General features: G+C 48.9%; 3 protein-coding genes across 3 annotated transcripts; 1 reads left to right on the top strand and 2 right to left on the bottom strand.

Moving 5' to 3' along the window:
• Positions 1-6,099: 6,099 nt before the first annotated feature.
• Positions 6,100-7,501, top strand: GGS23DRAFT_554865 (uncharacterized protein). The gene is made up of 2 exons (XM_051515571.1): positions 6,100-6,254; positions 6,314-7,501. Exons 1-2 carry the CDS (start codon positions 6,243-6,245, stop codon positions 6,956-6,958), a joined length of 657 nt encoding a protein of 218 aa, XP_051374682.1. The 5' UTR covers positions 6,100-6,242; the 3' UTR covers positions 6,959-7,501.
• Positions 7,502-7,687: 186 nt separating this feature from the next.
• On the bottom strand, positions 7,688-9,768 carry GGS23DRAFT_362890 (uncharacterized protein). The gene has a single exon (XM_051513259.1). The coding sequence runs from the start codon at positions 9,626-9,628 to the stop codon at positions 8,030-8,032; it is 1,599 nt and encodes a 532-aa protein (XP_051374681.1). The 5' UTR covers positions 9,629-9,768; the 3' UTR covers positions 7,688-8,029.
• A 1,858-nt stretch (positions 9,769-11,626) lies between these two features.
• Positions 11,627-13,696, bottom strand: GGS23DRAFT_594129 (Metallo-dependent hydrolase; the record flags this gene model as incomplete). The annotated part of the gene is made up of 3 exons (XM_051518115.1): positions 11,627-11,903; positions 11,966-12,817; positions 12,894-13,696. The coding sequence occupies 3 exons, from the start codon at positions 13,694-13,696 to the stop codon at positions 11,627-11,629; spliced, it is 1,932 nt and encodes a 643-aa protein (XP_051374680.1).
• Between the last annotated feature and the right edge of the window lie 293 nt (positions 13,697-13,989).

Genomic DNA, 13,989 nt, shown 5'->3' with positions numbered 1-13,989 from the left:
CGAGCCTTTTCGCGACATTATTATCCAGTATTATTAAATTTATTAAAACCCTATGATAATTACCCGTATCCTTAAATATAACTTTAGTATTTATATTAACGCGAAAATTATCCTAAATAGGTTAAAAGAATAAGGCATCTCGAGATATTAGGTTCGGATTATTTAATATAAAGATCTATATAAGAGAATTCTCTTACTTTACTTCGAGTACGGGCTATTTAATCGATAACTATACCGTCGGTTAATTAATAAAGGTTTTATTATTAGTCGTTATAGTTTTATAAAAACGCGTAAGGACTTAAACGTTTATAAAAGACTCGACGCGAACTAAATAATAAATCGAATATAGTAATTACGAGAGTTCTTCGAGGAGGAAAAGGCTAAGGATAATATAATCCGACGTATAGGATATCGGATATTATACGTATACGTTCGTTAGCGGTAAATTAATATCTCGTAAACTCCTTTCTTTATTCTTTACGTAGAATATTACCCGGAAGAACTTAAAGCAAGGAAACGGAAGCTATATCGACGTCGCGGTAGTTAGACTACGCCCGGTTTAAATTATATTTAGTTAGTTAACGCCTACTATAAGTTAGAACTATACGGCTTTAAAGTATATACGGAAATAAACGCTTATTCTCGTTATATCGTTTAGTTTTACTACGGAATATCGGCTCGAATAGCCCGGTTTATATTTGCCTAATATATATACGTAGTCGGAAAATAAAGGTATATCCTATTTATTATACGTTTTAACCGAAGCGGGGAGCTTAAGCTTATAACCGTAGCCTATTATTATTTATTTAAAGGTACCTAGCCCGTTCGCTACCGACGCGAGCCCGATCGAAATAATACTAAGGAGCCGCTATCCGATATTAACTAATACGGATCTATACGAGCCTTTATAAGCGATAATTATCTAAACGTTAGAACGTAATTACTTAACGAAGATTTATAAAGCTCTTTATTAATTCGAACGGATATACGCTCGCCTTACGCTACTATAATAACGCGCTTTACTTATCCCGATAATATATATTGTAGTGGTGCGGTGGATCTAGGCCACCTAGCCTTTTCGATGTGTATTTATATGGGTCGCGCACTTATATTTTCATTAGTTAGACTTAAACCTGTAGATATTATAGCCTATAGCCATTTATTCGTTTCTTGCCATGCCTTTCTAGCTATCCTCCTCGATTGCCGTTTTTAGTCTTCTTTCCTAGCTGCCGTTTTCAGCTGGCCGATTAACCGATTATAGCTGTTTATAGCTGTAATCTTAGGTTGATCGGTACTGGGCTAGTTGTTGGTAGTTAGGTAGCCCTTTTCGTGCCTCCGTTAGCGTGCCTACGCTGCTCCTGTTTAGTGGCGACTACCTAGTAGCTCGAACCTTACCTTATCTTAGGAGTGACCTTTTGCGACCGTTTTTGTAGTTATTAGGTTCAGGATACGACGATCAGGAGATTCCCTGTTTTTTAATTAATTAAGAGCTATTTTCGTGGCTCCAGAGCCGTTTTCGTGGCTTTTGGCCTTAGCTTTTTAGGTTAGGATTAATAGGGAGGGCAGATAACCATGGCGATCATTAATAATCACGCCCTCTTATTAGCTTTTGATTAGTTTACCTAAAAGCTCGTTCGCCGATTAGTAGATCTATCTTATTCTCGTTTCTTAGTTATTTCTTTTGAAGGAGCTGTGCCCGTTTTCGTCTGGTTTTGCCTCCGTCGTTTTTCCAGTGCCTAGATGGTAGTTCTCGCCCTTAATTAATCTGACTAAGTTACCGTTACTACCCCTTTTTATAATATACTCATACGCGCTTAAAGGCATCCGTTCTTTACCGATTAGTTTATTTTAATTATAAGAGGCTTACCGATAGCTCCGATCGCCCTTGTTTTATCCCTTCCAGTTAGTTACGGTACCTAGGGAGGTCTTTCCTTACCTCCTTAACCGATAGGTGCTACGATACCTTTAATTACTATACGAAGATACCGATAGACCTTATACCCACGAACCTAATCGGGACCTACCGATTAACGCGATAGACCTATAGACGATACCGCGATATACGAATTAAATAGGATATTAAATAAGATAGCCCAGAAAAAAAAAATAGTTATAAGTTATAGTCGGAAATAATTAGGATTGCCTAGAGACCCTTCTTATCGCCCTTACCGATATATAGTTAGTAGGAAGAGCCTAGAGAGCCCCTAGAACCACGTATAAGGGAGGGATCGAGGGTTAAGGGAAGCCCGGTAGATGCTGCCGGACGAATATAAGAACGGTTATACGAGAATAGCCAGAAACGAGTCACAGAAACGGGCATTGAATAGGATATATTAGTTAGTTTATAGGATTAGGAATCAGTTGAAAAGGATCGGTAATAGCTATGAACGAGAAGGACGGAGATTACGTTATATCGTATGGGATTGTTTCTTTATTTCTTACGGGAGCTACGCTTGTTTTACCTGCCCCGTTATAGTTCCTGTTTTCCTAACGGATCCCTGTTATTTCTTAATAGCCCTAATAAACCTAGCTCGCTTCCAGTTAATTAGGGTTGATTAGGAATAGGTTAATTAGGTTAGTTATAGTTATAGCTCCGCTAGCCTAGTTCTTGTTATTAGATCTTTCCTATTTCCTATTAATCGTTAATTAAACTGGCTTAGCTCCTAGTTAGTAGCGATTGAATAGGTTCGGGATTGATTAGGTTTAGGCATAGTTAGGCACGGTTACAGTTACCTACCCCACCACCTACTTGTTGCTATTGCAATCGTTCCCAGTTAACCCTGTTTCTTCCTAACTTATCCTATTAGCCTTTAATTAAACTAGCTAGCTTTTAGTTAATTAGGGTTAATCGGGATTAAGTTAATTAGGTTTAATAGGAACGAGAGCCACCGTACCTGTTACTATTAGGAGTTTAATTACTCCTTAGGAATTAATTGAACTAGGGAGGCTATAGTAGTGCGGTGGATCTAGGCCACGTAGCCTTTTCGATGTATATTTATATAGGTCGCGTACTTATATTTTCATTAGTTAGATTTAAACCTATAGATATTATAGCCTATAGCCATTTATTCGTTTCTTGCCATGCCTTTCTAGCTATCCTCCTCGATTGCCGTTTCTAGTCTCCTTTCCCAGCTGCCGTTTTTAGCTGGCCGATCAACCGATTACAGCTGTTTACAGCTGTGATCTTAGGTTGATCGGCATTAGGCCAGTTGTTAGTAGTTGGGTAGCCCTTTTCGTGCCTCCGTCAGCGTGCCTACGCTGCTCCTGTTCAATATATAGGCTCTTCCGAGTATATATAGATTAATATTAATAGGATTCCAGAGGAACCTCTTCCCTTACGCGATTACTTATTATTTAGAAAGAATATTACTAATTAACGTATCGAAAGCTAATAATTACGTCTTTACGACTATAAAGCTATCTTTTAAAGGATAGGGCTTCTCCGTATACGCTTAATTTATCCTATATAAGCTATATATTAACCGAACTATAGAAATACTTCGGTAAACTCGCCTCCGAGCGTCTATAGGAACGGTATTAACCTATAAACGAAATAGCGCTTATCTATATCTATATACTTATAATCCGATTCGAATTTACCGAGTTCGTTCGTATTTAGAATTCCTACCGCATCCGAAAATAACGTAATCGCCTTTATGTTATTTATAATTAACCTTAAGTTCTTTATAATATATATAATTTAACGATTACTACTGACTACCGTATATTATTAAACCAAGATAAATAATAAAAGCTTAACCGCTTATTAAAGTATAATAATATCGACCTTAATACCTACCTACCTAAGGAAACTATAAATATATACGAGAAAATCCTAAGTAAGATAAGCGGTATCTCTAAAGATATCGCTAATACGGATAAAGACTAATCTTATATTATCTAGTACTTATATTTACGGGACGGTTTTAATTCGTATATCTCTACGGGAATAAAGCCTAAGCCGTTTAAGTTCCCGCGTATCGATAAAAGCTAGGACTATTTTAAATAAATAATAAAAGAAGCGAATATCGATTTATAAACTCTAGATCCTATCGAAATAAATAATAAAGTAAATAACCTTCCTTAAGGCTATCCGATATAAGTTAATCTCTTTTACTTCTTACTTTCCGATACCTTAGTATAGCTACGCTTACGCGTTATAGATCTCGTTCCATACGAAGAAACGACTAGCTCCTTCTTTTTACCCGTACTCGCCTAATTAACCTTACGCTTTTCTTCCTTTTCCTTAATTAACTCCTTCTCTTTCTTTACCCTAGCGGTATTATTCTCGGATATCTTAAGCTTTAGCTTAATATCCTTAATATTAACCTACTCTTTTTTAATCGGTTTTTTAACTTTATATTTAATAAATAGCTTTACCTCCGTACTTACTTTCGCTTTCTTTCCTTTATTTTCTGCCTCCTTTTTCTTAATCTTCTTTATTATTTCTTTAATTAACTTTAGCTTCGTTAAGGATATACTACTTTACTTTCGTTTATATCGTTTCTCCTCTTTCTCGACCTTCTTTCGCTTAATCTTTCGGCTAACTTCTTTTTCCTATTCCTCCTCTTCTCTTCCTATACGGTCTTCTATAATTATATCAAAGTAAAACATTAAGTAATACTTCTTCTAATCCTATCCGCTATTCCTCGTAGACGCTCTTAATCGCCCGTACGAAGGTATTTATATATATACGTATATATTAAGGAGCTCTTTAATAATATATTCCCCTTTTTCGTTTAGTCCTAGCTCTTAAACGTACCTATTACCCCCTAGAATAACCTACCTAACTATCCTTTACTTCTTTTAACGGTATTATTCCTCGACGTAAAATAAATCGAAGAAGTATTAAATAACTACTTACGGGCTTTTATATCGTAGGATATTAATCGGTATAAATCTCGCTTACCTATTAACCGACTTATAAAGTTAAATCAAGGATATTTCTACCGTAGTATATACGAATATCTTTCGCTTATTTCCGAGCTATAATTAAAATCTAACTTTAGCTATAATCGTTTTCGTAGGCTTACGGTCGTTAATAGCGCTTAGTTCGTAAGCGGCTTTGCTTATATTATAGGCTTTTTTAAAGCTTAGTAGCTCGCTAAAGCCTAAAGTAGTTAAAGTAAGCGTCCGTCGAATTAGCTATATTAATTTTAACTTTAATTTAATCCGTATTAATCGAGGCGGGTTATTTATAAGGTCGATAATATTTTCCTTAGGTATAAACGAATTTAAATTCTCCCTATACGTTTTATACTTCTTTAGATAAGGAAGTATCCGTTTAATATTAGCATATAGTCTTAAGCTCTTACGATAACGGCTTAGTAATACTAGAAACGATATAATAAGAGTCTTAGGTAATTAAATAGTCTTTATATAAGTCTTCTACTAGTTTATAGAATATCGCTCCTTTACGATTAATCGTCTTTAATTAAATATAGCTCGCGCTTAGTTTATAGAACTTATATCTACCTATATCCCTTACCGATAATTTATCGTAAGTAGGTCCCGTGGTAAAAAAATTTTATTAAGCTAATTAATTCCCGACCTAATCCTATATAAGCGGTAAGGAATCATTTCGAACTAACTTAAGTAAGAATAACTTTATTCGTATATATATAAGTTATTACGAATATAATATTAAGCTATCGGGAACTTACATTAAACATATATACCTCTTCTTATTAGGGGCGTATATATAGACGATAAAACTAGGGCGTTCGACCGAAAAGTGGAGTTTTTTCCCAGTTATAGCTATGCGACTCCGTAAGGGTGGCCGCCCCGGCCCGAAGGTACTTGTACCTAGGTATTTGCCTACCTGCCAAACCTGCCTGCCTGCCTTAGGCACCTAACTTGCTTTGCATTGGGCACGCAGCAGCACACGGTGTGATGCACTTGGGTCGGCGTATCGCATACCTGGCAGGCGGGGATTCTTCCTTCTGACCACCAGGCAAGTTACCTGTTAGGCAGACTGCAAGAAGAAGTACAAGAAGGAGAAGATTCCCCAACCGTCCGGACAGTTCTGCACCTCACTGGATTCGGGGTAAGGGGCAGGGAGTAGGGGTTGGGTATGGGAGCACGTAGGGGGGCGGAGGGAGTAAGACATACATCTGCGTGCTACGACAGAGACTACCTACCTACTACACAGGGTCCTGAGACAAGTGAAGCAGCACCGAAATGAACTGCAGCCATCATCGTCATCACCGACGGCCGCCTATAACCCAACCCAGCCAATTGTCATGTACACCTACGTAAGTGACGGCTGGTCGAGGTACCTACCTAACCTAGGTGCTTATTCCTACACATATAGGTGCCTATGCACGCCCCGACGTCACTCATCTCTCTCCCTCCTCACTACCCGACGATTACCGCCCACCCGTCTCTTCCAACAAATACCCTCACCCCCCCTTCAACACGCCCACGCACCCAGCCGACGACCCCAGACCCCGGCTATACTAAGCCTCATTTCTCTCGCTCTCCCGCCCTCTTCCTTCCCCCCCCCTCCCCTTCCCCTCCCCTACACCAAGCACACCTACGTCACCTCCCCCCTCCCCTACCTAGGCCCTTACCCTGTTTTCCTCGCGCCATGACGTCCGCCGGCGGCGGCACAACAACAACCACACCAGCCCTCGCAGGCTGCGCAGAGACCAACCGCCTGCGCGCGCCCTGCCGGCGGTCTGTCTGCGGCGGCCGGGGCGCACCGGTCTGCGACGTGTCTCGCATTCCCCGCGCGCAGGTCGGCGCCGGGAACCCCCCCCCTCCCCCCTCTCCGGGCGCCACGCGTGCACGTACCTACCTGCCTGCCCCTCGCGTCCCGTTGCCCTGTGCCGCGAGAGCGAGAGCGAGAGCGAGAGACATCGGCATCTACTGCCTTCCGCGCACGCACAGGTGCGCAGGCAAGGCGCGCTCGCGGCTACGGTCGGTCCAACTACGCATGGCTCCCAGGGGAATGTAGGAAGGTGTCTGTCTCGTCGGCGTCGCGAGCAGCCTACATCCTGGGCGCCCACCGGCAGGTACACGCCGCGCCGCCTTCGTTTTTTTTTTTTTTTTCGTCCGCGGCCCCTGTGTCTCCGTCCGGCTTCCCCCACCTGGCAGCTCCGCATCGAGGTAGGGTCGGGCCCGTACCGGACCCGGGTCCGATTCGTCGGCTAGCTCAACCCAACCCAACCCCGCTTCTCTCTCATCCCTCCGTAAGCGACCCCGGTAGAGACAATAATCTTTCGGCTGGAAAAAAGAGGAAAAAAAAGATAGGTATTGTCACGGAGCTTTGCCGCTCTAAGCAACGGATTGTCGGGTAGGCTGCGCGCAGGGGGAGCGAGGGAGTGTAAGTGAGAAAAAGTCATATTTGGCCGACTTGGGTAGGTAGCTAGGAAGGAAAGACAAGAAAGAGTGCGAAGCTAGTCTATATATATACATATATATATATGTGTGTGTGTGTGTGTGTGTGCTCAACCGGCTTGGGTGAGCTAGGTTGCACTCAATGTAGGTGTAGTAGCTCTTGGTGAAGATGGAGCTACCAGAGACGTACGCCTACGTGACAGATATATATCATAAGCAAAAATCTTGACCTCATGCTGATTACTTGGTATCTTGCCCCTCATAGCCTTGACCTTCCTTTTAAGTCTCAAAAAGTGCCATATGCGGTAAATCCAACCTCATCTTGCTACGGCCTTCGATCTGATTCCGCCTCTATGCCAAGAAAGCTCTCTTGCCCAAGTTTTCCGTCTATGGAATGTATGCATAGAAGGTGTAGTATGTCTACCGCCGTAAACCCGAGCCGCCGAGAGCAAAATTTTGTCGTCATCTTCGTCGCGGCCCTCCTCTGCCGGTTCTAGCACCTAAACCAATCTCCCGGGGGATGCGTAACGTGCGCCGCGATATAACACCTCATAAAACAAATACAAAACCCCCGACCCCCACCACGCCAAACTCCTCTCGCTAGAGAGCGTAGGCACCGCCCGGCACGCTTAGCTGCCGGGAACGTCGGGGCGAGGGGGCAATGCGCGTACGGGGGAGGCACCCTTCCCTACAAGGTGCCGCCGCCGTACTCGCGGTTGTGGGCCTGCACCTCGACGGCGGGCGCGGCCTGCTCTGCCTCGTCGAAGTTCCGCGCGGGCTGCCGGCCGGCTGCGGTCCTCTCCTCGACCTCCCGGTCCGTCAGCTTCATGATCGCGTCCTTACGCTCGACCGCCTTCCAATTCCACTTGGCGTGCTCGTCCTTGGCCGCCTCCTCCGCCTCCGCGAGCCACATGCGCCACTGCGGCGTGTCGGGCGCGGCGCCGCTTCGGTGGACCCAGGCGGTGCGCCCCGTTTCGCGGACCGCGTACCACAGCGTGCGCGTGAAGCTCGCCACGCCTTCCCGCGGGTCTTCGCTGGTCTTGCGGTCGGCTTTCAGCGATTGCTTAGGCGTGATGTCATCGATGCGGTACCGGTCTAGATCCCAGAAGAGCCGTTTCGGAAGCAGTCCCATGGCCCAGTAGAGCCCATTCAAGACGATATAGGCCGCGCCGACAAAGATTTGGATGTTCCACTTACAGTTACCCAGTAGGATGACTGACACCATCAGCAAGCAGGTGCCAGCTCCCATGAGCACTCTGTAGGCGTTTCCGCTAACGTGGTATTCGCATTCCTCGGTACCAGAGTACAACTCACGAGCCACGTCCTCGGTGCACTTGACGAGGAGGAAGGCACCCTCGCGTGTTCGGATGATCACGTCGCCGGCTGGCACCTTGTTGGTGTGGCTGCGGATCATCAGGAGAGGCTTCCACCAGGAGGCCCAGCCAACGACCGAGCTAGCTAGAGAGACGAGGGACACGGCGAGGATTGCCGTGCCGTCCTGGTAATGTGCGGCAAGCGCGATGATGCCTCCCGTCACAAGAGCAGAGAAGACCGACAGGACGTGGACGGGCGAGTATAGGGTGGCAGGGATGGCGGGCCGCCCCTTTGTGTTTGCCAACGTCGGGTTTGCCACGAAATCCTGCATCTTCACCGTGATACGTCTCGTTATGCCGGGACTGGGTGCAGATCCAGCCTCGACCTCGGCGGCCGAGTGGAAACCCGAGGACGTACCGGCGGCGCCCGCCGCAGCCCCGTTGAGGTTGCCCTGCGGGGACCCGCCCGGCTGGGAGGTAGGTAGGGTCCGGCCCGGAGAGGTGACCGTTCTGCCATTGAAACGCATGTGGGTGATGAGGTTGGCCGTAACGCTCCTATGGGGCCCACGGACCTCGACGCCACCGGCACTATTCCTATCGGTATGTGAGATCCTGAGAACCTGGAACCCGTACGGCTGCACCGAATCGAGGGGGTGTATGATGTTGGCGAAGAAGCCCACGGTGTCGAGGACGACGCCGCTATAGACGCCGGTCAGCTTGGCAGTCGTCTCGGGCAGGCGCACCGGGCGAGAGGGCTTCAGGAAAGCCTGGGGGGCGGGGATGATACGCGGGAGGAGGCAAAAGATGCTCGCGGTAATGGTCTGAGCGTGTTCGGCGATGGACGACTCGCCGATGACAGCGAGCAGGGTAACGACATCGAGACGCCACCCGTTCGGGCCCTCCGCGCCAGGGATATCAGAAGAAAACCATTTAGCAGCCTCGGATCTGCCAAGACCCGGATCTTCGTCGGCCATTGCCTGTTGTGTCTTCCGCCGCTACTCGCCCGAAGGTCTGGGGGACTCTCTACAGACCGGGAAATTGAGCTGAGCTACGAAGATAGTGTTACGCGCCGGGGGCTAAACTCAATGGATATCACGATGGCACGGGCCGGGGCGTTGGGGTGAGGGGGGCGAGTTCGAGGAGGGCAGTAAATGGATAGCAAATAGGCTGTATGGGTGACAATATTGTTACTACAAGGGCTGGTCGCTTCGAGAGGACGGGACAAAAAAAAGGTCGGTCGCAGCTAGGGACGTTTCATTGTGTGCGTATGTGGGTATACAGGTAAGTATTCTGCGTAGATACCGGCCAGGATCGAGCTAAGCGCTCGGTAGCAAGGCCAGGCCGTCTCGAGCCGCCAAGGTCGCAAGATAGGGTGGGATCGAAGGCGATGAATGAGTGACGAGCAAGCAGAGAGAGATTGGAGAACCGTAGAAGGGGAGCGGCGAATAAAAGGAACGTGAGTAGGAGGAGGGGAGGGTGGAAGGAGAGGGAGGAGGAGGAGGAACCGAGTGAAGAGGAGAAAGGAGCTGAGGTAGATGGCATAAGGGAAAGAGGCTGAGAAGCAGACAAGCGACCAGGCCTTTTGCGCGGATCGGCGTCCACGCTCTCTCGTCGTTGGGACAGGGTCATGTTCGCATTCTGTAACTTGCCGCTCGAAGCAGCCTAGCGTGAGCCGGGCCAGGTTGGGGGCGGCCTTTCAGGTCTGTTTTAGGTGCTGGGTTAGGTGGGTATTGCACCTGGCTCACGTACTTCTAGGGCAGCCGAGGTACCTACTACTACGCCATGCGTACCCGCCCACGGCGCCCTCGCTACCGCTAGCCCACCCGTTCTCACCAAGCCTCCGCCAATCGCGCGTCGGGCCCTTACCCAGCTTCTGTCCAGGCGGCTATGCCTCGCCCGCCCGTTTCGTGCTTAGCGGCCTAGTGTCCGCCCGCTGGCCACGCGCTGAGCGCGGTCGTCGCTATAGCACAGCGCTTTGGCGCAGCGATCGATCGCCTCGACGACCTGTCGCTTGTCGCTGTCACTAGTCGGCCGGCCGGTTGGGTGCTGTCAAACGTCAGCAAGCAACGGTCGGCAGCCGCTAAGCCCCTCTCATGGCACAAGCGAGGCCACTCAACCAGACGCCCGCCGTTTTCCATATCTGACCTGTCTCCCAGCCTGCCTCCCTGCCCTCCTCCGCGCGCGAATGAGATGGGCCTGTGCGGTCCAGAACGCATCGCCCGTTAGCCGTCCTAGATGCCTGACGGGAGGTCATGCTACCTCTGTGCTGTCTTGCAGGGTCTGGATTGAGTGGCGCGGCTCATCGCCTCCATGTTCTGTTGTGGCTTCCGACGCGGCTCTTTGTCCTGGTGACATACAAACAGTAGGCAATCCCATTAGTCTAGCACGGTAAAGAGGCTAGGGGAGGGAGTTTCTTTTCTTTTTTCTTTTCCTGTTTCCCCGCTCAGCCCGGATGCGAGGAGGGTGATTAGAGGCAGTCTGGCTTCAATGTAGGTGCGGCACCGGGCTGACAAGTCCGCCTGGCGCTGCCACCTCCCCCTCCCGGGACACTCAACACTCGCTCGCCCCAGGCCATGCCAACACAGCAAAGGGTACATTGCTCTCTTCTTTGTTTCCCACATGTGGACATGTTGAATTGACCGTAGAGAGAAGAGCATCGCCGTCTATTATGGATCTGTGATATCTGACGCCCGAGAAAGAAAAAAAAACCTTCGCTCAAGCCCGTAACCCCCAGGCCCAAGTAGAAAAATAAATCTACGACCACCTAACCGGACACCCGACCTCTAAACCTTCTCCCACCGCTGCCGGGCCTCGTATAATACTCAGGTGTCAGGTATCGGGTATCAAATGTCGTAAATTCGTGAAACCCCGTGCCATTGCGAACCCCCACCCCGCTTTAACGTGTCGAAATTCCGCCCGCGAGGGCACAACCAGTTCGTACAAGCCGGTACGCGACGTACCCGGTCCCGGGATTAGGCTTCCAGAGTGAGCTGAGCCAGCCGCTTCCGTTCATTCTCGCAGATCCCGTTCAGCGGCTGGAACCTCGCCGGGGGCTTGCCGTGTTTCTTGAGTACTGTAGGAATAAACTCTTCCGTCCACCGTCTTTCCCATTCGACCAGTACCCGCTCGCGTTCGTCCTGGCTCATGCAGGAATGATCGATGCTCCACCTCGCCAGCTGCTTCCAACCGAACAGGTTCATCTCCTCGTTCCCGACCATCACTTCGTAGAAGTCGTGCGACAGCTTGGACCTGAGATGAGGAGCGGTTAGTGCTAGAGGCTCCCCTCCTTAGACGAGGTGTCGCGTGCTCACCTGAAGAGGGTCCCGTTGTCACTATTGAGAGTACAGTGAACCTCGTGGGCAAGCAACTCGTAGATGCTATGCTCGTTCATGCGCTCCGTCAACCCGAGAACCATGTTCGAGATCGGACACGCCTCCACACACACGTCTTTTTCTTTCATCTGCCGCATGAGGTCCGGCTTCTTAGGCAGGGCGTAGCCGTGCCCGATCCGCTTAGAGTTGAGCCTAAGCGCGCAGTCGAGGTTGCCTTCGATGTCGTCGGGCGTCTCGCCGCAGTGGAACAAGAACGGGATGTCGGGACACTCCGCCTGGAATTGCCTAAATTCCTCCTCGAAGTATTTTAGCGGGTACGGTTTGCTGTACGATTCCTCGCCGACTAGGTCGAAGCCGGCGATGTATTGCGGCCACAGCTCCTTCATCTTCTTGCACTCTTGCAGCGCGTCCTTGACGCGCCCCTTATCGAACGATCGAGGGGTGCAGTATATGACCTTCATCCCGCCGAAAGAGGGCTTGAAACCGTTGCCACGTGGGATGTCGGTGCCGTCGACGTAAATCGGCTTGCCCTGAGAGTCCAGCAGCCTGTTTTCCTTTAGGTCTCCATTTTCGTTCATGTCTCCGATATCTTTCATAAAATTCTCGTATTCTTCGATAATCATTCTCATAACCGCAAAGTTGTCGGCGCTAGCGGAGCCATCGTCGCGTAGAACCTGGTTGGTCTTCATGAAATTCGGCCGGATCTCGGCATATTGGACGTTATCTGCGACGAATTCCTCCAGACACTTCCTCGTATATGCCCTAAATGCCTTCTCGTAGTTAAACAGGCCTTTCATCATTCTGGTGCGGCCATTAAATTTATCCCATGCCCTATGGGTATGCAGTCAGCCTCCGCTCGACGGCGCCAGCAGGAACAGGCGGAATAGGACCGAGTGCTGGAAAATACCTGGTTGCCCTTAAGCGAATATTTTTATATTTGCTGTTGTGGAAATCAACTTCAATGTCCTTATCCCAACCCGCTTCCTCGGCCTTTTTCTGTCTTGCGACCCGTTCTTCTTCTGTTTCCGGAGTTGGCCCTTTCGGCGCTGGGTCGGCCGGCTGGCTAAAAAGCTGGTCTATCTCGTGCTTGTTAAAGATAAGCTTGCTGGCGAGCCATTGATCGCAATCGACGTCCATGGCCCATAGGTTTGAAGAATTTGCCTCCTGCCTGAGTTTCCGTTCGGCTACCCAGGCGGCACGGAAGTACTGGTAGCGCATCCTCTGGCCCGGCGTATAGTCGTCGCGAAAGAGGTTCGGACCCTTGGGATCCTCGCGATCGTGGTCTTGCGGCTGCGTCTTGGCGTCGTGGAGATTGAAGACTACCTCGCAGTTGTCGAAGTCATCTTTGGATCGTAGCTTGTGGGTAGCGCTCGAGATGTACATATTCGGCATCTCCTTCGCTACGCCCAGCAGGAATTCGGGAGGGAGGGTAGAGTTAAAATGGATATGGAGATGCGCGGCCTTGGGCGCAGCGCTCGCCAGCTTGATCAGCTCGGTGCTGTTGATGACGTCGACATTCCGAGAGAAATGATCGAGCGCACGTTGCGGTGCGTCGTACTTCTTGCTATCGGCCTTCCGGCACAACTTCACGACGTCGGAAGCTTCCCTGTCATCCTGGCTGGCGTCCTTCGCTATCGCATTCTGGAAAGCGAGGGCAAGGGGCGCGCGGGATCTAGACGGGAGTCGGCGACTGGCAAGGAGCAGAGCCATGATTCTAGATATCCGACGGATGAGATGCAGCCTGGATTGCCTTCCCAATGAGCCGTTGGTATATTTCGTGTGCTGGTCGGCATTGCTGTCGTTATCCCGTCTCGTACTTATACCCATGAGCGCAAACAGACGCCGGCGCGTGATCCGGCCAGACAGGAAATCGAGGCTCCCGAGACAGCGAGCGATGTGGAAATATACCTTTTGAGGCCTAGACAATGGCAAGGGGGGGGCAGCTATTTCTCTATTCTGTCTCAGGATCGGGTTTGCTGAGAGGAGTGAGGTGAGAGAGAACA

The sequence above is a fragment of the Durotheca rogersii genome (genome assembly GCF_024521655.1).
Source record: "Durotheca rogersii strain YMJ 92031201 chromosome Unknown GGS23scaffold_4, whole genome shotgun sequence".
NCBI classification, from domain to species: domain Eukaryota; kingdom Fungi; phylum Ascomycota; class Sordariomycetes; order Xylariales; family Xylariaceae; genus Durotheca; species Durotheca rogersii.
Note: the sequence above shows the minus strand (reverse complement) of the source record. Positions and strands in the feature narration are given on the sequence as shown.

Excerpts from the sequence above, each read along its gene's own strand:
- GGS23DRAFT_362890 (XM_051513259.1), bottom strand. The coding sequence starts at position 9,628 with ATGGCCGACGAAGATCCGGGTCTTGGCAGATCCGAGGCTGCTAAATGG.